The sequence below is a fragment of the Talpa occidentalis genome, unplaced genomic scaffold, assembly GCF_014898055.3.
Source record: "Talpa occidentalis isolate TD23 unplaced genomic scaffold, MPIMG_talOcc4v2.1 talOcc4.11, whole genome shotgun sequence".
NCBI lineage: Eukaryota > Metazoa > Chordata > Mammalia > Eulipotyphla > Talpidae > Talpa > Talpa occidentalis.
In genome coordinates, this window is record NW_023601104.1 from 3,891,009 (window position 1) to 3,916,703 (window position 25,695).

At 41.9% G+C, this 25,695-nt stretch overlaps 1 protein-coding gene across 1 annotated transcript in view; it reads right to left on the minus strand.

Annotated features, from left to right (window-relative positions):
- Window positions 1-25,695, minus strand: part of RYR3 (ryanodine receptor 3) — a 522,405-nt gene that overhangs the window by 43,409 nt on the left and 453,301 nt on the right. The window contains exons 66-74 of the mRNA XM_054700223.1: window positions 25,003-25,323; window positions 22,245-22,485; window positions 13,848-13,935; window positions 13,653-13,745; window positions 6,498-6,668; window positions 6,135-6,194; window positions 4,624-4,755; window positions 3,880-3,992; window positions 1,053-1,149 (exon numbers count right to left, since the gene is read on the minus strand). Coding sequence (XP_054556198.1) covers window positions 1,053-1,149; window positions 3,880-3,992; window positions 4,624-4,755; window positions 6,135-6,194; window positions 6,498-6,668; window positions 13,653-13,745; window positions 13,848-13,935; window positions 22,245-22,485; window positions 25,003-25,323 — 1,316 coding nt within the window. The remainder of the gene's footprint in view (window positions 1-1,052; window positions 1,150-3,879; window positions 3,993-4,623; window positions 4,756-6,134; window positions 6,195-6,497; window positions 6,669-13,652; window positions 13,746-13,847; window positions 13,936-22,244; window positions 22,486-25,002; window positions 25,324-25,695) is intronic.

The window sequence follows — 25,695 nt, forward strand, 5'->3', positions numbered from 1 at the left end:
TAGCCATCTTGTTCCAGACACCGTTCTGGAGGTGGAAGCTGTGCAGCTTTTCTTCCCACCAAGTCTGCATCGTCTGTCACAGAAGGGGAATGGCGGCTGATGCCAGAGGGGGCAGTGAACCTTCCAGCAGGGGCAGAGCCGCACAGTGGACCATATCCAGTGAGGAATGCGAGCGCCACACGGGCTTGCGCGTGGCGGGGCGAGGCGGGGAGCAGGCCAAGGGAAGAGCTGCCCTCGGCGGCGTGTTTAGAGCCTCAGATTTTCGCTGTGACCTTTCTCCCTTTCTCATGGACTATATGAGGAGAACAAAGAGCATACAGACAGGTGGCAGGAAAAGAGAGAAGGAAGGATTCAAGAAGAGGGGGGCGGAAAAGAGGCAGGAGGAGATAGGGAAAGACAGAGAGAGACGTGGGGAAGAGAGACTACAAGCAACGCGCAGCAAGATATGGCGACAGCGTCAGGGGTAAAGAAGTGAGGCGAGAAAGAACAACACGGGCTGCCAAACGAGAGCGGGGCTTATTTTCTTTCTGAGCCAGGATGAGGCGCCATGGTGCTTCTACCCTACGTGCTTCGCCCTTGCACGTTGTTTAAAATTGCTCTAGAGCGTGGATTCTGTTAGAGGCAGGGGACGATCCATTTTCTGAAGGGCCAGATACAGAAACGTGAGCTGCAGAAAGGGGATTTCGATGCACCTTCCCCCAAAGCAGAGACACTGACCTAAAGCGCCTTGGCTGGGTGGGGTTGCCTCCTGCAACCCGCAGTGCTCACAACTCAGCAGAGCATGAGCTGCCCATGGCTTGGCTGTGCAGCCCAAGAAGTGTTAGTGGTTAATAATGCTGAGGATGGGGGTGGTAACAGGATTAGCGCCTCCAGATGAAATTCATCCTCTGGCTTTTCCTGCTGCGACAGGGACATCCCCTGATCACTTACACAGTTAGTCCTTTCGAATTTATACATTTGATTCTTTGTGAATATTTGTTATAACGCACACACAAAGACAAAAACCAAATTCATTCACACCCAGAGCTGATTCCAGCTGAGGCGGTACTTACAGCCAAATCCTGTACTAGTTTCTCTTCAAAGGAATACTCCTCTGTTTCTATCCAAAATCTCTGATAGCCATGGAGGAAGAGGTTAATAGAGCGGTGCCTGAGCAGAAGGGGTGAGAGTGAGGTCAAGAAGGATCCACGGGACGGTTATTTTAGTTTGGGTGATTAGTAAGTAGCATAGACATTTGTACAATTCTCATCTTCTGATTGGTCAGGGCAGCCACTGGCATACCAGAGAAACTGGGACCCTTGGACATGCAGGTTCCTGAGTGTCTGGGAGAATGGAGTGGATTGATAACAGTTCCTGCAAGAACTGGAGGTAACTGTGATCCCACCCTGGTTTCATAGGGTCTTTTATCACATTTTCCCCCTAATAAGAAATACTTTGTCAGGCCAAGGAACAGTCCTCAAGTATTTGCTTCATATGGTAATTTGCTTATTCCTTTTGACTAATCACCTGTCCAGGAGACCCAATATAAATCATGCTAATGGTGAGTGGTTTAGTTTCAGATGTTCTAGAAACAGCAGCGCATGACTTGCTGACAAGGAACCACATCGCCAGGAGCTCCAGCTTTCATGAAGGAAGGCAAGGCTCAGGCATGCTGCGCTCAGTAGTGTAACTGCTGTGGCCTCATGGATTCTAGCTGTGGCCTCGGTTTCTGGGAACACTGAGTAATTGGCCTGAGCTACTCACTCCCTAGAGGCGGGACTGACTTCTGGGAATATTAGTCACTGAACAGTAGCTAAGTAGTGGCCAAATGTGAGCACAGTAGTGAGGAAGGAAGGAAAGAGGAAGATGCAGGTTCTGGATCTGGGTCACCAGATCTGGTCAAGTTTTCCAGTAGAACACAGTCCTTGCCAACTTTCCTCAAAATCTGACCAATCAGAGTTCTTTAAAAAAATTGTACAAATTTGCGCTGTTATGGTAATGTCAAGTCATGGTTAAGAAAGGGGAGTGTGCAGAGAATGAGTAGGTCTCTTCACAGGTTACATTACCATTAAAATGGGTATAAGCCTGTCATACTGAGTTTTTTCATTAACTTTTTCCAGCCAAACCAGTTGAAAGGTGCTCAGGAAGAAATTGTTAATTTTGTGTCTGGAGAAAAGCATACAGGTTTTCTTTTAAAAACTAACATCAGAGAAACAGTTTCCACATAACAAAATAAATCCTTTTGCCCTGGAGTATGGAAGGCTCCATGTAGTGTAGACCATCACAAGAGGGATCAGAGGAGTGATCTCCACCATCGGCTTCTTGGTTTTTGTTGTTGCTGTGAAACCTACTTACGAGCATCCCCGACAGGGAGGAGAGCCAGGGCAGCCCCCTACACCAACCAGGTTAGGGGTGCGGGTGGACCTGTTTCATCAAAGACATAGTAGGTTCCTGGACTTATTCTTAGTCATTCAGTGGGTAGAGTAGCTGAGTGAACAACCAAAATATGAAAGGCCAGTACTAACCTTTTTCACGGATTTGGGAAAAAATGTTTGTATTTGAGTGATGGAATTTCTGCCTGACTGGCCCTGGAGACATGAGCTTAGAGCTGAGCCCTTCTAGAGGCCAACCGAGCACAACATTAAGTATGGCTCGCTCAGAGGGGAAAGTGACTGTCTTCTGATGTTTCACCACTTCTAGGAAACAGACGAAAATCCTACTAGGCAATGCATGTTATTTTTCCCAGGACTTAAGCAGCCTTCATGCTTGATTAATTTTTCAGCTTTTTATTCATCAAATCCATTTGATTTTGTGATGCCTCATCCCCTTCCAAGGACTAGTTTTCTCATGAGACCTGTAGGATCAAGTGTGTGTCTCAGAGGCCACAATTCCCTGTCTACAAAGATCCTGACTAGGAAGGCTCAGCTGACCTGTGGGCTCAGGATAGGGTTATAGGAGACTCTGGACAAGCGTTGGCCAATGTGTTATTTGATGAAGGCAAATGTCAAGCACAGGAATAATTCTTTACCTGATATTAAAAAAAAGCAATTTGCATGGGATTCAGAATAGACCAGTATCAAATTTATTTTCCCTGATCAGGTGAGGATGTATCTATTGATTTAAAAGTTGATAAAGCTGAGACCTATATTGAATCACCGGTTTTGTTTATTGATCATAGGGTCTCCCAATGTCTTCACTGATTGTGCACTCAGTCTGAGGATGGGAATGTTGCCGGATGACCAATGACACTGGGTTAGCCCCAGTGGGCAGCACGGCCCATGTCTGCGCTGATACTCTATCCTATGTTGACACAGCATGTACGTTCACACACATTCCAGAAAAGTCTGCATCTATTTTTGACTCTGTGTAAAGACTAAATACACAGATGAAGGCATCATGGCCATGGCAGGCCTCTTGGGACATCTTCAGCCAGTGCCCTTTCTTCACCTTGTGAAGACAAATACACTGTGCTAAAGATTCTACAGTTAAATCTCTATACCTGCAGATGAAACAATAATTTTGGTGTCATCCAAATGTTTGAGTATAAAAATTCCCTTTTATCTGCTTCTGGGATTTGGTGTAAAAACTGTTAAAGAACAGTTCCCTTTTCCTGGTATCTTTACATCCTCACAAAGCATTCCTCAGTGAAACCAAGTGCTTGCATATGCTTACTGGGCTGACTTTCTGGTGTAAAATGATGAGCTAAGGCAGGCATGGTGCACTAGGGAAGCATATCTGTTTTCAGTTTTTATGCTTACCTGATTGCTTAGAAGGTCATTGCTTTATATGTAGATTGTAATGGCTTTATGAGGGGCAGGTCCAGAAGAGATCACGGTTGTGGAGGAAACCTGAATTCCCACCCCTAGTTCAAATGCCAGAGGAAAATGACAGAACACTTGCCTGGGCAGGTTGTAAAGTGGGGCCATCCTGAAACAGGCCACTACAGCCCGTTTCCGTTGCTTTGACAACAGTTTGTGCCAGACTGCCTTCTTGGACCTCAAAGGCTGTTCTACCTGAGAACAGATCACATAGGTAGTAGGTGTGGCAGATGATAGTCATCTGCAGTCCAGATATTTTAATCCTGAAAGAATCTTTTCAACTATAGTAAGCAAAAGGTAAAAGACTCAGTTTGTGGAGGTCTTAGGTTTTCTTCCTTCTCCCAACTACTTTTGGCTATTTACTTAACAGTAGTTTTAAAAATGGGTAAGGGGCTTGAACAGACACTTTGAGTTAATGGCAAAAAAAAAAAAAATCTGTAGAACACTGAAAGGAAAGAATTGACAAGCCTGCTATCATAAGGCATTGAGGTGACACCCGGGGGTGAGTTGGGATGATCGATCCTTGGTCCTTATTTTCTCTCTCTTGCTCTTTTTTTCCCCCCACATTTTAAAAGGATAGGCTTATTAGCAAAAGGAGAAAAAGAGAGCCATTGTAATGCTGTAAAGCCATTACAACCTGTGTTGTCACAGGTGGGCAGGAGAGATGCCACTCCTGTTTTGCAAAGGGAAAATGTTTGTGAAAAGAAAGAAACCTTGTTTTCTATTTTATAAGGGCACTCTTAACTAAGAATGGTGTGTGGAGAGAAGGTTTATATTCTCTAGGGCAGTCTTGCTTCTTCAGTCTTCAAGGGCAGATGCTCCCTACCTGCTCCAGGTGGAAGACAGCTGCTGAAATTCTTTGCACACGCTCCACTGTCTTTTCTGGATTAGAAGGTTCTTCACTCTTCAAAACATCTTTGTAGAGGTTCAGTTGCCATTTTACAGCTGGATCATCAGACTGAAGATTGAAGCACATGTAAGGTAAGCAATCCTTTATACCTCATCTTAGAAAAGCCTTTTACACCTACCCTGGTTCCATAGTATCAGGAGTCTTTCCTATTTGTCTCTTTTTCATTTTCTGTTATCTTTATTGGAATATTGTCCATATCATGTACGAACTTCTTATTCTAACCTGTGTATCTCTTAACTCTTGTCATATTCCCAACTTGTTCTTTCTGAAAGGCATTCTAATTTCCTTAGAGCAATCCTCCAATTTCTAAATCCTCTTTTCAGCTATATCTACCCTTTTTAAAAACCCAATAAATCAAATTTTTTATTTCCCTATTTTTATTTTTTTGTAATCACTCTGAGGTCTTTTCCAATCCCATCTCCATTGTACTTTAAAAAAACTAATGTCAAGTCTTGCTTTATGAATTTTATTGCTACCTTTACCTCTTTAAGTATTTCTACAATACTAATTTATTTTAAAATTCTCTTTATAGTTACCTGGGCTTGCGTTCTTCCACAAATATATCTTCATAAGGAGTCTTACTATTATCTTTAGAGTGTGGAGCCTCTCCAAGTGCTTTCAAGGTTTTTGTGGGTTTCAAGCTAATTTTATCTAAGTTTCTTGCTCTGCATTTATTCATAGAATAGGTACCACACTCCTCTTCCTCTAGGTTTATTAGAAATTCTAGTCGCTAAAATACGTATCCAGAGAACTCAGTTGTCCCAATTACATCAACTTCTTATTACTATGATGTAGTATTTTCCTTTTTCTGGAACTTGACATTTCTTTTTATTTCCGTTTTGGTAGTATATTTTATCCATCATTCCTATATGTTTGGGATGAAAAGGGGAGGCTATTTGTGTCAGTTTAGTCCTCTATCTTAGGGCATAAGGTATCTGAGTAAAGACCTAGAAAAATCTCAGTCTTTAAAACAAAAATTCAATTTTCTTGGGTAGGGAAGGATTATACCAACTCAAGATAAGAAAACTATTTTGTTTCAGAGTCTCTCTAGAGGAGGATTTGCTAAAATGTCCTCCAGATATCTGTTTCCCTGTTTAACAAGCCTCACAGTCAGTATATATACACAAGGTGTATAATCTAACACCCCTGCTATGCAGCTTGGTGTTCACACAGTGCGAGGGGGGAAGACAAGCTTTATTGGCTACCTCATTGCATCTTCTTTGGAATAGCAAAGGAAAGAACAAAAATTAAGGGCAAAAAACCAGAATTTAAGGGCAGAGATTTAGTACTGCCAATTAAACACAAGTACTCAGAGACCATTTTTAGAACATATTAAAAAAAAAAAAAGAGCAAAATTAAGTGGGAAGATGGCCCCCAGAGAGAGAAGGAAGCCCGTGTGGTTTTTCATTGTCTGCCAGTATCATCACCTTTTCCTGCAAGTGCAAATTATTCCGCAGGTGCTCCTTGACCTCTTCATCTGTGTCCCTCTGTAGAAAGAGATGTTCAATTTATTCCTGGAGATCATTATGGAAATGTAAACTAGGGTGCAGGAGTGCAATGGGCAGTTTTGCTGGGATCGTTGTTGCAACAACAAAAGAAAAGAAATTAGAGAGACTTATCCCCAAATGCACCTGCTGACTCCCAAAGCACCTTTAAAATGTGTTACCTTGGTTTCTTTTCCTCTGCCCCCCATCACCAGCCCCACAAAGAGGAATAAGCCTTCAGAAGATGTGCACCTATCACCCCCCGCCACCCCCAAATCACATGCACAGAGCAGACGGGTAACTTACACAGCTGTATCGTGATTTTGCGAGGGAGATCAGCTCCTGATCGCCTGGGGTGCACATATTCAAACCAATGGGCAGCATTTTCTTGAGTGCTGCTACGATGAGGGAGGTCTGAATGGAATACAAGTCTCCCCTCCGCTTTGTCTTCTTCCGTTCCTGGTCCTGTCCTCCAGACTACGAGATGGGGTTGAAATAAATAGAGCAGCTCAGTGATTCTCTGAAAGGAATTGCCACGCCTCAGAGGCAGCCTGCCTCCTGTGGCCCAGTCAGTACAGTTGGGCCCTAATACATTTCAAAGGACAGTAAAAGGAGTATGTTAAACAATGACAACCAGGTGGCCACAAAAGACCAGCACTGACCCTGGGCCTCTGCTGTGCACATGCACACAGAACCACGTAACCACGCACATACCACAGACACACACAGTCTTTGATCATTCACTTTTGGACCAAATAACGTGGTGTTTTTTTTTTGTTTTGTTTTTCAAAAAATGATTGATAATGGACAAAATGTAGAAAAAGAAGTGTGAGTCCTTTTGCTAGGGGGATAGCAAACATGTGAAGAGCATCTAACATAGAAGAACTGTTTTATTCTGGGGCTGAAGCTAATATTTTGGAGCACTGGCATCCCACTCAGCCTCTACCTCCATTCCCCTTCTTCTCACAGAAGAAGCAGGGCTTCCTGGGGATCTGCCTGGGGAGAAACACTGAACATGCAATAGAATGGAACTCCCCAAGTCTGTGAGAGTTAGTGCTTCCTTGGCTTTTACTGTTTCCTCCCTGTCAGGGAGCATTCATCTAGTGAAGTAGGAGGTTTCAGAGGAGAATCTAACCCTTAGCACCCACAATACATGGTGGGTGTGGGTGTGCTCAAGGAACCAAGGTGTTGTGGAGACCTGTTTCATGATGTGAAGGCTCTGAAAGAGCAAAGTTGCCCACACATGGTGCCTCGCTTACAGACACCTCCCCAGCCAAATGGGAGGGGTGGGTAGTGAGAAGTAAAGAATGAAATCAGGTCCCATGACGAGAGCGCATCCAAGCTTTGCTTTTACGAGGTGCCCATGGAGCTTTTGCAGCAATGAGGCAGCACTGCTGTTGGTTACGACATACAGACACAGGGCTTGGGAGCAGGGAGAAGCCAGGCGTCGCTTCTAGAACTGGCATGTAAGACCTGGGATTCTGGGCTGGAGCAGAATTTATTTTATGAGGGACTGGCTTTCTGAGAGAAGGGTCAGAATGAGCACTGACTTGGGGCTGACCTTTTAAAATGACTTTCCAAAGTGGGAAAGTGGGCAACACTTATTAACAGACACTCTTAAAATGGATGCGATTTCTTCTGCCTGGCTCGTGACAAATGCATTACAGAAACCGCAGTCAAGCCCCTGGATAGAAAAACCCAGTCAGGTCAAACACTCTACTGGTTGCAGGGGTACCATGTGTAGGTGCTCCAAAAACAGCAGGCACAGGACACTGGTGGGCAGGGAAGGGGGAGGCAGGGAGTATGATGGGGTCGGGGCAGGAAGCAATGAGGCCCAGAGGAGGAGGCTATTTGGGTTCCAGAACACAGTGAAAAGGAAAAACTGGTTCACACACAGACCATGAGGTTCGAGCTATCATTTGCCAGTGCTGGAGCATTTCCTTACATGCTTGACCATCGGGTAGAGAATCCTATAAAGATTTTATTTATTCTCTATAAATCCTATAAGGATTTATAAGGCAAATTTATAAATTACCCTTGAAAATGCTTCAAATGATCCATGAAGGAGAAAACTGGATTTTGTTTATATAAAATATGTGGAATTGTGTATGTAAAAGTGTAAAGTGCAATAGTAACATGCGGCATATGAAAATTAACTGTGAAGAAGATACACAATTTTAATAATTTCTTGCTTTCTTTTTTATTCGGCTGATCTGTTGTTCTAGCCACATATGCTGCATATATAGTGTTTTGACACCAATGTTTCTGCTAATTAAACATGTCTAATTTTCCCAACAATTCTGAGATATAAACAAATCAGTTTTATGTATGAGAACTTGATGTTCAGGGAAGTTAAGTGATTTTTCCAAGGTCAAGTAAGCATCTGGGCTAACATCCAGACCCAAGTCTCTCTGACATGGTTCCATTTCTCTTTTCTAACTAAGATTTGTTTGTGACCTGGTGTCTGCATCTCTCCCTCTCTCCACCACATACTGGAGGGCAGAGGGTGTAGGACAATGGCAACAGACACACACGCTACTACAGAGAAATATTTCCAAGTGAAGAACCTGTATGGGCAACTAGAAAACTGACCCAAGGTTATTGGACTATATGCATATTTTGTGCAAAAAGCTCATGGTTATCTATTGATTTAAATTCTGAATTTTAGTCCTTGGAAAACTCTTTGAGTCATGGGAGGCTTGCACAAGAAGGAGAACATGTTTTCTAGCACCAAGGACAGCAACTAGAATTCTGACCCTGTGTGTCATAGCAGAGGAGCCAGTCTCCTGGGTTCTCACAGCCCTGGCAGGCCCCCCTCTCTCTCAGTGTTCTGGCTGCATTGTGGGCAGCTGGGGGAAGGGAGCAGAGATAGCAAGGAGACCTCGGTTAGGGCGAGGCTTGGCTGGCTTCCCCGGCTTCCCCATTCCAAGAGTGGGTGGGCCTACATTCACTCTTTGACAGGCAGTTGTCTTCCCTGGAGCAGGCTTGGGAGACCTCCAGGTGAGAAAATCCATTATGCACTACCCCCATGGTGATCACAGTGCAGAGGGGGGCCAGAGCCTGGCACCTCTAATACTAGGACAGAAAAGACACGTCATGCATTTGACCTGTACCTTTACTTGCATGGCCTGTGTGGAAAGACAAAAGAAAAGAAACAAGGAGAAGAGTCAGTCAGTAAAAGCAGGGGTCCAAGGTATTAGGTACCACATGTTAGTCACAATTTCTTAGCCTCAGTTTCTCAAGCAACACAACAGAAACTCAACAGTTATGGAAACCACTTGTGCATGGCATGAAGAGCAAGTAAGAGGTTAGGATGGGGGTTAATTGGGTCATCATGACTTAGGTCCAAACCAAGCAATGAACCTGAGGGGCCAAGTCATCTCAGAGACCAGCCTTCCAGAGTGTGTGACTTTCAGACCTGGGTGGTCTTCAGATACGAACTCCTTAGATCTGAAGTCTTTCCCCTTCTACCACCACCTGTCACTTGGGTAGATAATCTCATGTAATCAGAGACCTTATATTCTTCCTTTCTTCTACCCATCACATTATCACCTCTAGCAGATCTATGGTTACAAAAAGAGGTGAGCGAAGGAGAGCAATGTTTGTGCTGCTGCTTAAAGGAGGAATATATATATAATATATATATATATATATATATATATATATATATATATATTTACTCTAGGAATATTCTAAGAGGCTCAGGATCACCCCCACAAGCTGGAGGATGGAGCATCTCCCTTCTTGTGCCTGTGACTTTTAAATATACCTTAGGTCACAAGCTCCTACATGCTACAGGCTCTAATTTTATTCCTTTATCACATATCACTGGACTTAGTTAACCTAATGCATTTTCCCAATGCTGCATTCTATTACATATGAATATATAAAGTTGGCTGAAATTTTATTTTCTTAACAGAAATTTGTGAATTTCCATACCTTCAAAATAATTTTATTTCTACACATTGAATCCTCAGTAATTTATAGTCAAACAACTGATTTTATGTAGGGACTTTAGGAAAAAAAAACACATTTTTAGGGGATAAGGGAGTTTTAGGAGGACACACTCTCCACCCCACAGGGAGAGGTTTCCGAATAAAGGCCAACCCACATGCACAGATAGGGTGAAGAAAAGAGAAGTGAACACAATATGAGATGTCAGAGGAAAAGGTGAATTTCTAGAAGCTACTCTGAGATTGAGAAAGCAAGAGAGAGCAGCAGGAAGGAAGACAGTGAGAGAAGGGGAGTGGGGAAGAGGGAAGGGAAGTGGAGTTAAGGCGAGGTGAGGGAGCAGTATATTGTGAGATTCCGAGAGAAAGACTGAGTTGTAGCAGTGTTAAGAGCAAAAAGAAATACAAATAAAAGGAAAAATGTTGTCAGGGTGGAGGGAATAAGACAGAGGAGAGTGAGCAGCAGGAGAGCAAGGAGAAAACTCACACATATTATTCTGACTACTCCTGAAAAACTCAAAGACAGCTTCTAAATGCTTCCCTGTCCTTTTCCAATGTACTGAAATCACTTGAGTGATTTTAGACAATGAGTGACTTTAGACAATGAGGGATTCTAGTTTCCTGCATCACAGCTCTTTATTGTTTATTGTCTTGGACAAGGAACTGGCATTTCTGGGCTAAACACATTCTAACTTACCATTCCCTTCCGTGGAAGCTGCTGCCATTTTTCCAGAAAACAAAACAAGTTTAAAAACAAAACAAAAAACACTCACTCAGCTTAGTTATGTTTTGCTTAACATATTTGCAGACTGGTTTTATATGAACAAAATATACAATGAGCTCTCAAAACAATCTGCTTTAGCTGCCAGAATAATAGCCTATCTTTGAATCAAATTCATCAAACATGAACAGTGAGGCACACCATATATTCCCCCCCCCCCCGCCACTTCCTTTCCATCTGCCATGGCATGTGCAGTGTGTGTGGGCATGCAGCATTCCAGTCCATGTATCTCTGCAAAGGATGCCAAGTGCACCAAGGCCCATTTCATTAATACAACACCAGATTCCAAGTGGCAGTGGAAATAAAAGCAAGCACAGGTGACAAGTGATCATTCAGACCAGGTAGTAGAGAACACGTGTAATTTCAGGGAGGCCAACAGAATGAGGGTTCAACTGATCATAAGGAAGACTACTCTCCTCCCTGGCTTCTCGATACCAGAAATGGCTATGAGTTGCTATTTATTGAAGTCTGTTATCTTGGTCCTGAAATTATGTATGATGTTTATGAGATATTATCTTCATGAAATGCAGTCTGAAACTGTAAGGAATCAGGTAGTATGCTCAGCTTCATTCTACAGATTGGTAAATTGGAGACCAGAGAAGTTAAGTGAATGACGCAAGGCCATACATAGTCAACAAGGATAGGAATTAGCTTCCAGTCAGTTTCCAGTCCTATTTACTACTACACTTTATGTCCCAACCTGGGCAATAGGAACAATGTGAATACTTGTTACCCTGCTGAGTTTGGCAAATGTTTAGTGTCTAGGCAGTGCCTTCATATCTTTTACAATGTAACTTTGAACCTATCCCACATTGCTCAGGAAAAATTGGCATACGATGTCAATGGAAGCAAAATGAAAGTGTTCCTACTGACTAACCTCTCCAATAGGGAAGATGTACAGATTCTGAATAAGATCAACCTCTGACAAAACAAACATGCCATTTTCCTCATTCAGTAATGTGAATGGCCAAAATTTCAGGTTAGTTAGTAGATTAGTATTGAAATGTCATAACCTGTCACTTCATTTCTTTGCACGCAAAAACCCAATGATGTTAAGTCCACTCATCATCAGAGGCTTGAGATGTCTTTGCCATTTCTGCTCCTCTGGGATTTAAACTGTAAATCACAGCCATTTTCATAGCTTTGCTGCCATCCCTTGATAAGTACAATGGATGCCAACTGGGTCAGTCCTGAGCCCATAGAAGGCATGGAATCTACCTAGAATTCACTGACTTTCTCTAGGTGAATGAGGTCAAAGGAGGGTCTGTGGTAGTTGTAAGAACCTTCAGAGGGAACTTAAGATATCCAGGGAGCAGGAGTCCAAATAATCCTACCTTGCACAAATGAGTAGAAGATGTATCTTCCAAATGTTGAATGCAAAAAGAACTTTAGATAATCAAATAGAAATGATCTCAAGCACAAAGGGATCCACCACATGTAATGTTCCCCTGTAGTAAAGATTCATCTATAAAGTGAATATGTACTGCTGATCTCTACTTTGTATGTTCACATTTATCAAACTTCACTGAGGAATGTACACTAGATTCTAAACTCGAGTCAATATTTTAGATGCTGGAAGAAGTGTTAGTGTCAACATAACTAAAAGATGGAAGGGACAGAACATTCTGAGGGATTGCAGCTGACCAGAGCTAGCCTCCCTTGGTGATGTTTTGGGTGCAGACATTTCTATTCTGGGTGTTATACCGGTCCCTTGTCTGCTCCACATACACAGGTTTTCCATTCCCAATAGTTATGTGGAAAGATGCCCCAAAGGCTTTGCTACAAACCTATGGTGATCTTTCCAGAATTGATTTTCACTTCTGAGGGGTCCCCATGCACACTCCACCTTCACGTTCTTCAAAGGCAGCACTGCACCAGCAATGAACGAGAATTTCTCAGGTTTTCATGTCACTGGCACTTGACACAGTCAACCCTCATCATTGAGGCACACTTCTTGGGGCAACAGTCATAACAGTTGGCAGCAAGACATCACATTTATGTCAGCCTTGCTTTTGTATGTACACCTGAAGGAGTGTCTGAGGATTCTTTCCAATCAAAATACTGAAGCCTCAATATGCAGAGCTGATGTGGGAGGAGATGGGAGGCTAGTCCCCTCTCCTGGATTCCTAGTACACTCCCTCATAGGTTACTCTTTCATCAGATTACTGTCCAGGAGCCCTATTTCAAGTATTTCCTACAGGGAGATGGACAAGTATTTGGATTTCTGAATGCAACTCACATGGAAAATAAACAGAAGGTATTAAGAGGTCAGCATAGCTGAAGTCAAATAGCTACTGACTATTTCAGATAAAAAGCAAGACAAGCTTACTGTAAGAAATGATAATGAAATCTTTAAAGCAAGGTAATTTCTTCATAATTAATCAAAAGGTGATGCTAGGTATGTGTATTTTTGTGGCTTCACTACACAGGAAGTAGTTCTACATTAAAATGACAGCAAGCAGTTTTTGTTTGGGAGACCTCTCAAATGCCTTAGGCAAGTCTTGAAACTTAAACTTTTTGACATACAAACAGCTGTTTATTCATAAAATGTGATAACCATGCTTATTTGACCAGCAGTTCCTTCTGGCTCATTCTCAAAGAAACAACAGTAGAGACTGTTGGTTTCTATGGCTCGAGCTAACTGCAATACAGAGCTAATCCCTTCGCGTGTCCAAGATACATAGCTTAGGTCAAGGTTGAAGTTGTTGGAGTTGATTTCTAAGGACTTACTTTTGACATCTTGCTTTTGCTGTCCCCAGTTAAAAATGCCAAATTATTAATTTCATTCTGAATCACAAAATTTTGCTCTTCCCTCTTGAAGTTCTAAGTGGGAGGGAAATAAAAAAAGCAAACATTACCAGAAAGTTTTCCAAGGTCTGTACCTTTCACAGCCATCTCTAAATCCAGGCCCGCCTATGTCCTTACATGAGATTTACACCACAGGATGAAGACCTCTGCCACCATGCGGAAGAGCTGGTCGGAGTCAGCATCGGGGCTTTTGAGCCAGCTAGACCTGAGTTGAAAAGTAAATGAACACGCATATGGAAATCAGTAATGATTAAAAGAGTCACACCCTAAAAACTATGTCAACATCAGATGCATACATTTTTTTCATATTAAACTGCACTTAAATGTATAACAATCTTCAGAGAAACAAAATATCAATTAACTTTTATAGGCTTAAATACAGGCATGTAATTGTTGCGGATATTTCTGAAGGACCTAGATTAAGCATTTTCCAATTTATCAAAGGATTCAAGGATTACCTTAGCAAATAAATGTCAGAAATCAACACTTCAAATTGTCAGAGGTAGCCTTTTTCTTCTTTGACATACAGGGCTAGCAATGCTAGGAAAGTTTTGGTCACTAAAAATTCTAATCTCATCGTTGGCATTTGCCATTGTCAAGCTTCTAGAAATTTTGAGTACTTGTAAACAGTTCAGGCTTCATGCCTTTTCCTTTCAAAGCCAGCTTTATGAAGGAAATTTATAAAATAGGTTTTCCACTGTTATTTGAAGTTTATGGGCAGAGCCCAAACATCTCCTATGCCCTCTGAAATGGTCTGGAAATTTCCAATAAATAGACTTTGCTTATTTTTTTTAAGCAGGCTAGGTTAAGAAACTTAACAATTGCAGCAAGAAGGCTAAAGAGAACTCAGTCTTTCTATAAAACTTTTCTTTCTCCTAAATTCTTATACATTTGAGGTATATTTTGGGAGGGTTGTGTAAGTTAGATTTCAAGTATCTGCACAGAATGATACAGTGGAAATTAAACTATTGTCTTAAAGAAACATTTCATTTTCCCAAATGTTCTGAAAAACCCAGTGTTCCTTGGTAGATGGAGGGTAATGGTTGTATAAAGTTAGTTCCCTGAGCTCTGGGACATTGGACTGAGTTCTCCTAAGTAGCCAGTGAGGCCAAGTCTCTTTCGGGCCCTTTCTTATCTCCTGAATTTCTTACTGCCTTGAATTCCAGCTTTAGAGACAATCTTCCTCCTTGTTTCTACCTCAACTAGCCTCATCTGTATATGGCAGACACTATAACTTGTCTACAAATACTTATTCTCCTCTGCTTCCTTAGGAACAAAACCCTTTTTCAGGATGGCACTGTGTCCTGCTAAAGATCACATGACCCAGGCCCTTGGAGGAACAGTCAGGTTCTTTCTGCTCAGTGAAACAGAAGTGGAAGTTGGTGGAGGGGCCTTCTGGAATAACTCTCTGAAAAGGGATCAGGTGGCTGAGGGTGCCCTTTTGCTTTGCCCATGTTGCTTCCTGTTTCCTTTCTGAGATGAAAATATGAGGACTTGAACTCTAATTGTCCTATTACTCCATGAAGCAACTTTGAAGATGGAACTCAATGTGAAGGACGGGAAGACAAAGGAGGGCAAATCTCTACCAGGAGCATATCCTGGACTGGATAGCTTTGGACTTCTTTTATGTGTGAGGGTCAACTTAAAACTTGTTTGAGCCTTTGTAATCAGGGATCCATGAGGAGCTGCCAGATGAAATCCAAACTTGAGGCTTGAGATTGGTAATGCTTTTTCATTTCTTTCATATTGATTTTTCAGTGGTGCTTTTTTCAGGCACAAGTGTCAAGTTTTATCAGAACTGCAAGTTGTTCACGCTTTAGTATTTTGGTTTAAATGAGCTTTGCAAGTTGACGCCATGCTGAGGGAAGAGGTCACAGCCTATCCTCCAAAAAAATGTACAGTCACAGGGGGTGTGAGTAGCAGGAGACCCGAAAATAATATCTTAATAAACATTTCCTCTCAAGAGAAAGATGGGCATGTGGATTCCTTTCCCTTTGTATAGGAGTGTAGTTTCAGCTGAATCAATTTTGTTTTTGCTGCACTTCTTCTAAGAGGCACACCTTGATCTGCATTGATGTCCTTCCTTCTGGTTGGTGCACATGAGGAACAGCTCACTAAATGTTTTCCCCCAGACACAAAAATTCTCTGTACCTCTCTCTAGTCAGTTGAAGATGCTATCTGGGGAGAAGGGAAGAGTCTGTCCTGACCTCTCCTGCTTGTTTATTTCTAGGTGTTGAATGTTTCCAATGATCAGAAAGGAGTAGTCGTTCCTCTCGCAGGGAGATTTATTGAACCTACATGGACTTACATCACCTGCGTGAGCAGATGGGGAGCGGATCTGCCCTGTTCTGGTACCCTGCCTCTGGAGCTCCTGCTCATTTTTGGTCAGCTTCAGGCTGAACGCTGATGACCTAAGGCTTATCCTCAGAAGAGTGTTCCAGATGGCGAAGAAACTTGAAACACTGCCACAACAGGGCTGAAGAAAGTACACAGGTTAAATCTGACAAGGTCGAACAGATAAGGACAAGATGGCACTTTTCAATATTTAAACAGCTGCCACAAGAAAGACTGGATCTTTTGTGTAGCTCTAAATGGCAACATCAGAGTCAATGGGTAGGAGTTACAGATTTGAGCTCAAAATGGCTCAAACTGAAACTAGAATGGGAGTACACTCAAGGAAAGGCTGTGCCTGTTGTCTCTAATTGTGGTGGATAATCAGAGGGGGGAAATGCAATGCTAGGAAAAAGGAAGGGGATATTTATCCATCCAATTAGAGGTAAGATGAGGTGACCACTAATATACCTGCCAACTCCACAATGCCATAATTGGAAGCCAGCTAGTTCATTTGGTTGATGAAAAGACCTAAAGCAGGTAGAGGCACACATGCAGGGAAGAAGTATTTCTAAAGAAGGCTCAGATGACCATCATGCTCCCTGGTGAACAGGGAAGAACAGGCTGAAAAGTGGGGATGAATGAATTAATGATGATTTCAAAGACTCTTTGACATTGCCATTTTTAGCAACTGTCAAGCACTGTTTAAATGGAACACACTCTGTCTTGAGTCTTGACCAGCAGAAGTGACAATGCAATTAAGGAGCGATTTCAGGAGCAACCTGACTCTACTTTCATTTTTGTTTTCACCTCAAACTCTTACAAATTCCTTCTCTAAACAGTTAACAAAGTTATGTTATCAGAATGACTAAAGCTATGGCTCTTAAAGTGGGGCTTCTTTGAAAGTCAGTAGTTTTCCATAGGTAAGTTCGGTATTATAAACACACACACACACTATAAATACACACCCGTGCGTGGTGTGTGTAAGGTCTTTATTTTGAAATGCTAAACATTAGTAATCTTAAGTAAATGATTTGAACTAGGAAGCACAATTCACCCTACAAAATAAATGCTAAAATGGGCAAAACCAGACCTATTTCTGCCTGTCATAGAACAGCATATTACTGAAAAAGTTAGCAATATTCTCCCATCCCTTCAATATCTACAATGGAATATTTAAAGATAAATTTTTCCAAATTTGTATTTAAGGCCTTTCAACTTAAAGGGGATGTGTTATAATGAAGTGTTATAATGAAGTATTTCTTTGATGTGACATCCCCTTACCCCATGGACCAATAATTCTTTGTTCTCTGTTTGTGGGTATAAGCTATGTCCTCACTTCCCTTGTTGTCCAGCTTAAATTCTGTGCCCCATTTTTATGATTATCTTTTTACACACATGCTTAACTCTCTGACTCACTTTTCTTTGTCATACTCACTTTGCAAAACTCCTCTCCTAGTTCAATCCAACTCACTTCCCATCCTAGGCCAATTCTTGGCACTTGAACTAGTTGGAGAAAAAGACAACCTGCTGATGGGTCTGACCTTAAATTCATGACCGAAGATTCAAGTGGAGCCTTCAATGCTGCCTGGCAACCAAATTGCATTTCCCTGCTTCATCTGCTCTGCTACTCTACCTCATAAGTTCTCATTACTCCTCAAATCTCCAGGCACCCTCTTCCCTTCCTGAGTCTCAGCTGATGATCTGCTTCCTACTTCACTGAGAAAATGGAAGCACTCAGAAAAGGACACCTACAGACCCCCATCCATATATACTGATGGATGTAGTTACATGTAGATGTGTGTGTTTATATACACACATACACATATCTATATACGTATGTCTATCAGTCTCAGCCCCCAAACTCCCTGCCCTTCTTCCTGTTGTTGTTAATGAACTATTTAAGGTTGACCCTTAACCTCAAGGTAGCTTGAGGACATTGCTTTAAAAATTCTCATTGTTACATGATCAGTTTCCCTCTCTATTGACTCATTCCCATTAACAAAGAGAAGAGCTGAGAAGTCTTCCATGATAAAAACTCTTCTCTCAGCTTACTTCTGCCTCCAGCTAGCATTCTAAATCTCTGTTCCCCTTTATGTAAAACTCCTTGCATAAGTTGTCCATTTTGCTTTCTCCAAGTCCTTTTCTCCTGTTCTCTTCCAACCTACTTCAAAGAAACTTTCATTTCCATTGCCCTACTGAAACTGATCTTGTCAAGGTCACTGATGCCCTTCATTCATCATCCTTTTCTCCTGAAAAGGTGAAGCTGGCACACAGGACACAATATTCAGTTGGATTCCTCTTGTCTTGTTATTCCCTCTAGGTCTGTCTCATATGCTGGTTCTTCCTCTTTTACCCAATCTCTATATATTGGAAAGCACAAGGCCTCAGTCGTTGGAACTACTCTCACTCTCTTGATCTTTTATCTATCTCATCCATTCTCATGGTTCTTAAAGGCCATGTCATCATTTTGTAAATGACCCTCAAATTCTCATGTCTACCCAATCTTTCTCCTTAAATCTGAACTCATATTCAAACTCAACTTTTATACTCAACTTTTTCCTTTTTGCATTGATATGCAACTCATATTTAGTATGTTCAAAAGTGACCATCTAATCATCTCCTAAAAAACTTTGGTACTCATAACCTTACACAATTCAACTGTTGAAAAATTCACCCTTCCACCTGCCCAGAATCATCTTTGATTCTCCCCCTTTTTTCTTGTTTTCAATCTGGAAGTTCCAAGGGCTCTGCCTTCAAAATAGACACTGATATATGCCATTTTCTGTCAGCCTTCATTGTCCCAGCCACCATCATCTTGTTTATTTTTTTTAATTGAGGTAATATTGTTTTAAATTAAGGTAATATTGTTGCTTTACAGTACTATATATGATTTAGAAGTATAAGTTCACACCTCTTCAGATTATATTATCATACCACACCCAACACCAAAGTACCCATAATTATCTACCGTAGTCCATTGGAACACTTTCCTCACTACAGATTTCTAGGGTTTGATTTCATTTGTCCCAATATTCCAAGTATAAGTGAAATAATCTGGTATTTGTTTTTTTCTTTCTGACTTATTTTAGTTAGCCTAATCCCCTCCAGTTCCACCCATGTTGTTGCAAGTGGCAAGATTTCATCTGTTTTAGAGCTGAGTAGTATTGCATTGTGTATATATATACATTTTGTGTATATATATATATATATATATATATACACACATCTTCTTAATCCATTCATCCATCATTAGGTACTTAGGTTGTTTGCATAACTTATCGATTGTAAATACTACTCTAATGAATATAAGATCGTATATATCCCTTCGAATTAGTGCTTTACGAAGCATTTCACAAGTTCAACATCTATTCATAAAAAAGCCATCAAAAAATGGGATTAGAAGGACATACCTCAATATAATATATGACAAACCCACAGCTAACATCATAACCAATAGTGAAAAACTAAGATCAGGTATAAGACAAGGAGGTTCACTTTCAACACTACCATTCAACATAATATTGGACCTCCTATCTAGAACAATTAGCCAAAATATATATAAGTAATCCAAGTTGGGTAAGGAGTAAAACTATCACCATTTATAGATAACCTGATACATAGAAAACTCTAAAGACTACACTAAAAAATTTAGAAACAATAAATTGGTACAGTGGCATGCTACAAAATCAATATACAAAAATCAGTTGAGTTCCTATATGCAGACAACAAATTAGAAGAGAAATAAATCAAGAAAAAGAATCCCATTTATTATCACATCAAAAAGAATTAAATACCTAGGAACACACTTGACAAAGAAGGTGAAACACTTACACAATAAAAACGATAAGACATTGTTAAAGAAATAAGACACAAAGAAATAAAAAGATATTCCATGTTCATAGATTAGAAGAATTAACATTGTTAAAATGTCCATCTTACCCAATATACAGATTCAATGCAGCCCTTATCAAAGTTTCAATGGCATTCTTCAAAGAAATAGAACAAATATAACTGAAATTATATGGAGCCACAAAAGGCTCCAATATCCAAGGAAGTCCAAAGTCCAAAGCAGTCTTGACAAAAAAGAGGAGTCATATCACACCCCCATACTTTAAATTATACTACAAAGCCATAATAATTAAAAATATGGTATTGAAATAAAAATAGATATACAATGGAGTAGAATTAAGAGCCCAGAAATAAGCCCATACTTACATGGACAGTTCATCTATGACAAAGGAACCAAGAGCATACACTGGAGAAAGGAAAGTTTCTTCAACAAATGGTACTGGGAAAATAGGACAGCCACACACAAAAGAGTGAAACCAGACCATTGTCTCATACCACACACAGCAATTAACTCAAAATGGATTAAAGACTTGGATGTAAGACCTGAAACCATAAAATACACAGAAGAAAACACAGGCAACATACTCCAAAACACTGGTTTTGGGGATGCCTTCCCAACTGCAAGGGAAACAAAAACAAAAACAAACAAATGGGCCTATATCAAACTGAAAACTCTGCAAAGAAATGATCTTTAAAATGAAGATTCAGGGCATCCCTGGTGGTCCAGAGGTTAAGTCTCAGTGCTATCACCACTATAGCCTGAGTTCGATCCCCAGCCAGGAAGCTACCCACATGGGGCAGCAGACCCCTCCTGCCTCCCCTGCGGCTCCCCTTCGCAGTGTATTTCAGTACGTTCGCCTGTTCTCCTCCCTACTCTGCCTCTGGTGAATCCTCTCACCCCCTGCATCTCTGGCCTACACCTTAGTTCTGTGCAAAAATAAATAAAATTAAAAAAAAAATGAAGACGCACCCTACCAAATGGGAGAAAATATATGCACATCATACAGCAAAGAAGGGGTTAATACTTAAGATCTACAAAGAAATCATACAACTCAACCAAAAGAATACAAGCAACCTGATCAAAAATGGAAAGATCTGAATAGAAACTTTTCTAAAGAAGACATACAGATGGCCAACAGGCACAAGAAAAAAGGCTCATCATTACTTATAATCAGGGAAATATAAATCCAAACCACAATGAGATATCATATCACATCTGTGAGAATGGTCCATCAAAAAGATCAGAAACAGGTATTGGCAAGGATGTGGAGATAAAGGAACATATGCTGTGTATATACTGTGTAACCCGCTCCAATGGAAAGCAGAGTGGAGTTTTCTCAAAATAGTAAAAATAGATCTACCATATGATTCATCAGTTCCACTTTTGGGTTGAAGAATGCAGAAGTATTTTGTGTTAAGATACACATAACATGAACTTTTCCATTGTGAATTTTAGTATTTTCATAGTTGGGCAATCACCCTCACTGTCGAGTGACAGAATAGTTTTTGGACCACAAAAGGAAACAGCAATCCCACTAAGCAGTCACAACCCATTCCCCACTTCCCCCACGTGCTGCCCGACACTCATTAGCTCTCGATGAGCTTGTTGAGAGCCCACAACTGGTCTTCTGGTTCCCGTATTTGCACCCATGCCTTGCCAGAGTTCAAAGAGTGCATGTGAGAACATCACAGGCTGGCTTAACACTCCACCCGCTTGTCCTCTCATTCTGAGAAAAGACTGAAGCCTTTACAGTGGCCTCCAAGGCCCTGTACTCTGGCCCCATGTTGCCTCTCCAGCACCTACTATTCTTCACACCCTCACTCTTCCCCAGCAACACTGGCCTCCTTGGGATCTCTTGAACATCCTCTCACCTCCTTCAGATCTTTGCTCAAATGTTGCTTTCTCAATAATTTGCTGTTTAGACCTGTGACTCCACCCCACCCTGGCACGCCCAATTCCCTTTACCCTGCTCTGTATGACTTGGATATTTTGTCTATTGTCTGTGACCCCCACCAGACATCTTTGTTTTTGCTCATTCCCGGCCTGATACTTAGTCACGTAGTGTCTGTTGAATGACTGTGTGACAGAACAGCAGAGGGTCAGAGTGGGCCACTGCTGTCCTCATTTAGCCAACTTCCTGTCGCCTCTGGTACCTGGGCGGATGGAAGGGGAGGCCATATCTGATCACAAGATACACTGGTCAAGGAAAGTACTTTCTAGATAGCCAGGTATTAGTAGGGGAAGGGCGTGCTGGTAGCTGGTAGGTAACATAACCCAACGCCACCTTATTGTGCTGTCAGCAGGCTTCCCAAACCTCGTTTCCCTCATACCTGTTGTTGTCCACGTAGCGGATTAGCATGGGGTAGAAGGCGTAGAGGTCTCTGCAGAGGACTGCAAACTCATCCAGGATGAGGAGCTCTGCCTCCTGAGTGTCCCCTTTGCCATCAGCTTTTAGCTGCTCCTCTTCCTGCACAGTCTTGACAGCCTTTTTTTTCAACTTCTCCAGAGTCGGGATGAAGTGGCTCCTCAGCAGGTCAGGCCTGGCTTTGCTGATGATTGGCTGGGCATATACTGTTTGCAAACAGAGACCTCGCTTTCATTTCACATATTATTGATAATTGGTAAATGGAAAGAAGCAATACCGAAAGGTGAGGCTGTGGAAACCCATCAACTCAGGAGGGCACCTGCCCTTGCTACCTTCATTTATCTTCACTTGGCACTTACCTCTTGTGAAGCCACAGTTGGGTGGGATGGGGGTAGAGGGCTATGGAAGGAGATCACTAGTCCTGCAGGCCGTGGGGATCCCTGCCACCTCTGAACTCCGCATGTACGCACGGCATGTATCACACCTCTCAGCATTCCATAATTGACTATTGTGTGTCATTTAATTGTACATTTATGTTGGCTTTGGCTCACTAGCTAGATGGAAGGAAGTCTTCCTGCTCATAATAACCAGCACTGTGCTGAACCTGGGGTAAGCACTTAATTTAGGCTTTCTGGTTATAGAAAAATCTGAAAAACACATGAACCCAACTGAGCCCCTAGCACTTGTGAACGGCAACCTACTTCCTGGAGGCGTCTCTGTGCCCTGAGGCAGGCAAGCAGTCTGTGACCAGTCTAGCGAACTGCACGAGAGGGGGGCAATCACTAGGAGCCAACAAGCACAAACAAGCAATCAGTGGGACTTCATAAAGATAAATCCGACGTGTCTTACTCTATTTCTTAAATGAAATATTCTACTGGTCTAATTCATAATAAAGAACATCAGAGTATTTATGAAAAATGTGAAAAAAATAGGTTCACTGTATTTCAAGGTTTTTTAGCTTAGGGCATTTCACTTGGAAATAATTTACATTCCAGAAATTTTTTAAATCTCAGTTTTCCTTAGTTTTTACTACACTAAAAGGACTGTTTTAGAAAGAAAAAGTGACAGCAGCCCTCTGCTGGGATGTGCTATCAAGAAGTACACTACCGGGCCTCCCCTGGTGGCACAGCAGTTGAGCGCTGGGCTGCGAAGCTGCCCGCAGCCTCTGCAGCGCCGGTTCGATCCCTGGCTACCAGCGAGGGTCCCACATGATGCGCAGACCTCTCCTGCTGCACCTTCTGCTCCCCTCAACAGCGTATTTCGTCAGTCTGCCTGTTCTGTTCCCCGTTCTGGCTCTGGTGAATTCTCTCACCCTCCTGTTCTGACTGTACCCAGTGCTTGTATAAATAAATAAATAAATAAATAAATCTTTAAAAAAAAATTAAGTACACTATCAGCACTAGGAAGGCTTGCATTTCATGCTCCACCCTTTACTGAAGTGGATGCCTGCTTTGAAGCAATAATAGGAATAGGTGTTCCAGACATGGGTGACTTGGGATTACTACTTAAAATAGATTGTTTAGCCACCAGGAATTAAGGGGCCTGGATGAATGGGATCTGGCTTCATTTGTGGAATAACAGGCCAGGTTCAATTCCCATCAGTGTCCCTCCTGCTGTGATATCGTTCCTCTCTGGACCTCTAGAGGGTAAAGGAGCTCGGCCACTGATTCTTCTCCTTTCCTAAATTGACATTTATAAATCAGAGCACACAAGCAAATCGCCTTTGTGTCAGACCTAGAATATTAGGGCTAATAGGTAAGAAAGTAACACCAACTTTACTCTCTCATGTTCGCAGAGGCTAATATATCTAGCAGCAATCAACATCCAAAATATTTATGGTTTTGATTCCTATCTCGCTTTCTGAGACAGGAAGGGGATGGAAACTTTTTTCCCTTAATCTTCCAGGGGAATATGTATCTATCTGCAATACCTAGATTGGATCACTACTTTCCTTTGACCTCATCACTGAGTTTCAAGATCCCAGGGGGTATAGGATGAGGCTGTTATGGTAGAGTTGTCTACCCTCTAGGTCCACTGAAGGCAATGACTTTGCCTTAATTTCCATCTCCACCGACTCTGACACACAGGGCATTAAATATTCAGTTTTCTGGCCATAAAGTATGCTGACTCATTCTTTAATCTTTCCTTTTTTGATGTAGCTTAAGGAGCAGACTATCAGCTAACAACACTGATTAAGAGACTTCTAAAGGAGGACCCTAGAGGAATTAAAAAAATGCAAAAGCAAAAGCAACACTGCTGTGAACGTAAATTAATGTGTGTCTTACAAAGAAGTGAGTGAACACAAATGCAAAGTATTTGTCCTTAATGTGGCATTAGGGATCTTACAGGATGGCTCAGACAGAGGTAGTTTTATACATGTAGAAAACACACAGGATCACTTACCAAGAAAATATAGACTGTTAGAACTCTAAGAGCATACTGGGTTTTTAAGTAGCCATAGCAAATACAGCGATGAGCATGAGTCAGGTAGTGTTTAGCAGGAAGGAACTTCCCGGAGTTTTGAGGGGCCTGGATTAGTTGTGGAGAGGGGCAGACACATTTGGTTTGGGAAGATCTACAGGGAACTAAATTGATTCTTTTGATTGCTAAGTACCTGGGGCAGGGGGTGTAGAAAAGGGAATATATAAAGCTAGACCTGGAGATGAAAAGAGAATTCTGGCTTCTTGGTCCCAGGTGGGAAGGGAATTGGGGAGAAAAGGTACCTGCAATGCGCTTCATCCAGGAGGCCTCATCGATGCCCAGGTTGTTGTTGATGATTTTCAGAATGTTCCCCAGGATGACACTGAGGTGTTCAGAAGTGATCTTGGTGCACCAGGGTCCTGTGCTTGGGGGCAGGTACTCAGGGCCCCGCTCCCACCAGTAAGACAGGTAGTTGCAGAGCATGGGCAAGATCACCTCAATGACATGGGGCATCTCTGTGTAGCGGGCCCCTGACTCAGCCAGTGCGTTGATTTCCTTCATCAGTCCTTCCAGCTGTGGGATGTCAGGACACATCTCCTCCACTGTGTCTGGCATTCCCAGAACTGACCAAGAGGGAAAGAAAGAACAAAGGGAGAGTAATTCAGAATCATAAAAGAGCAACCTTCTTCTGCTTCTGTGTAACCATCTTTGAATATAAGTTTCTATCCCAGAAACTCAGATGAGTAAGCAGTGGATGTGGGAGAGCTTTTGTCTCCCTGTTGTCTCTGTAAAAACTGCAGCTTCCAGAGGTTGCATTATCTGCCTAATGTCATATTCAGGTTAGAACCCTTATGTATAAGAGTAAAAGAGCATTGCAGAGGCACAGATGAGGCACATTTCTTAAGACTTTGTTGTGATAAAGTCAGTCTTCCGCCATCCTCCTAGCCTCAGTGCATCCGCTGTGGAGAAGGCAATGCTAGAAAAATAATAACAAG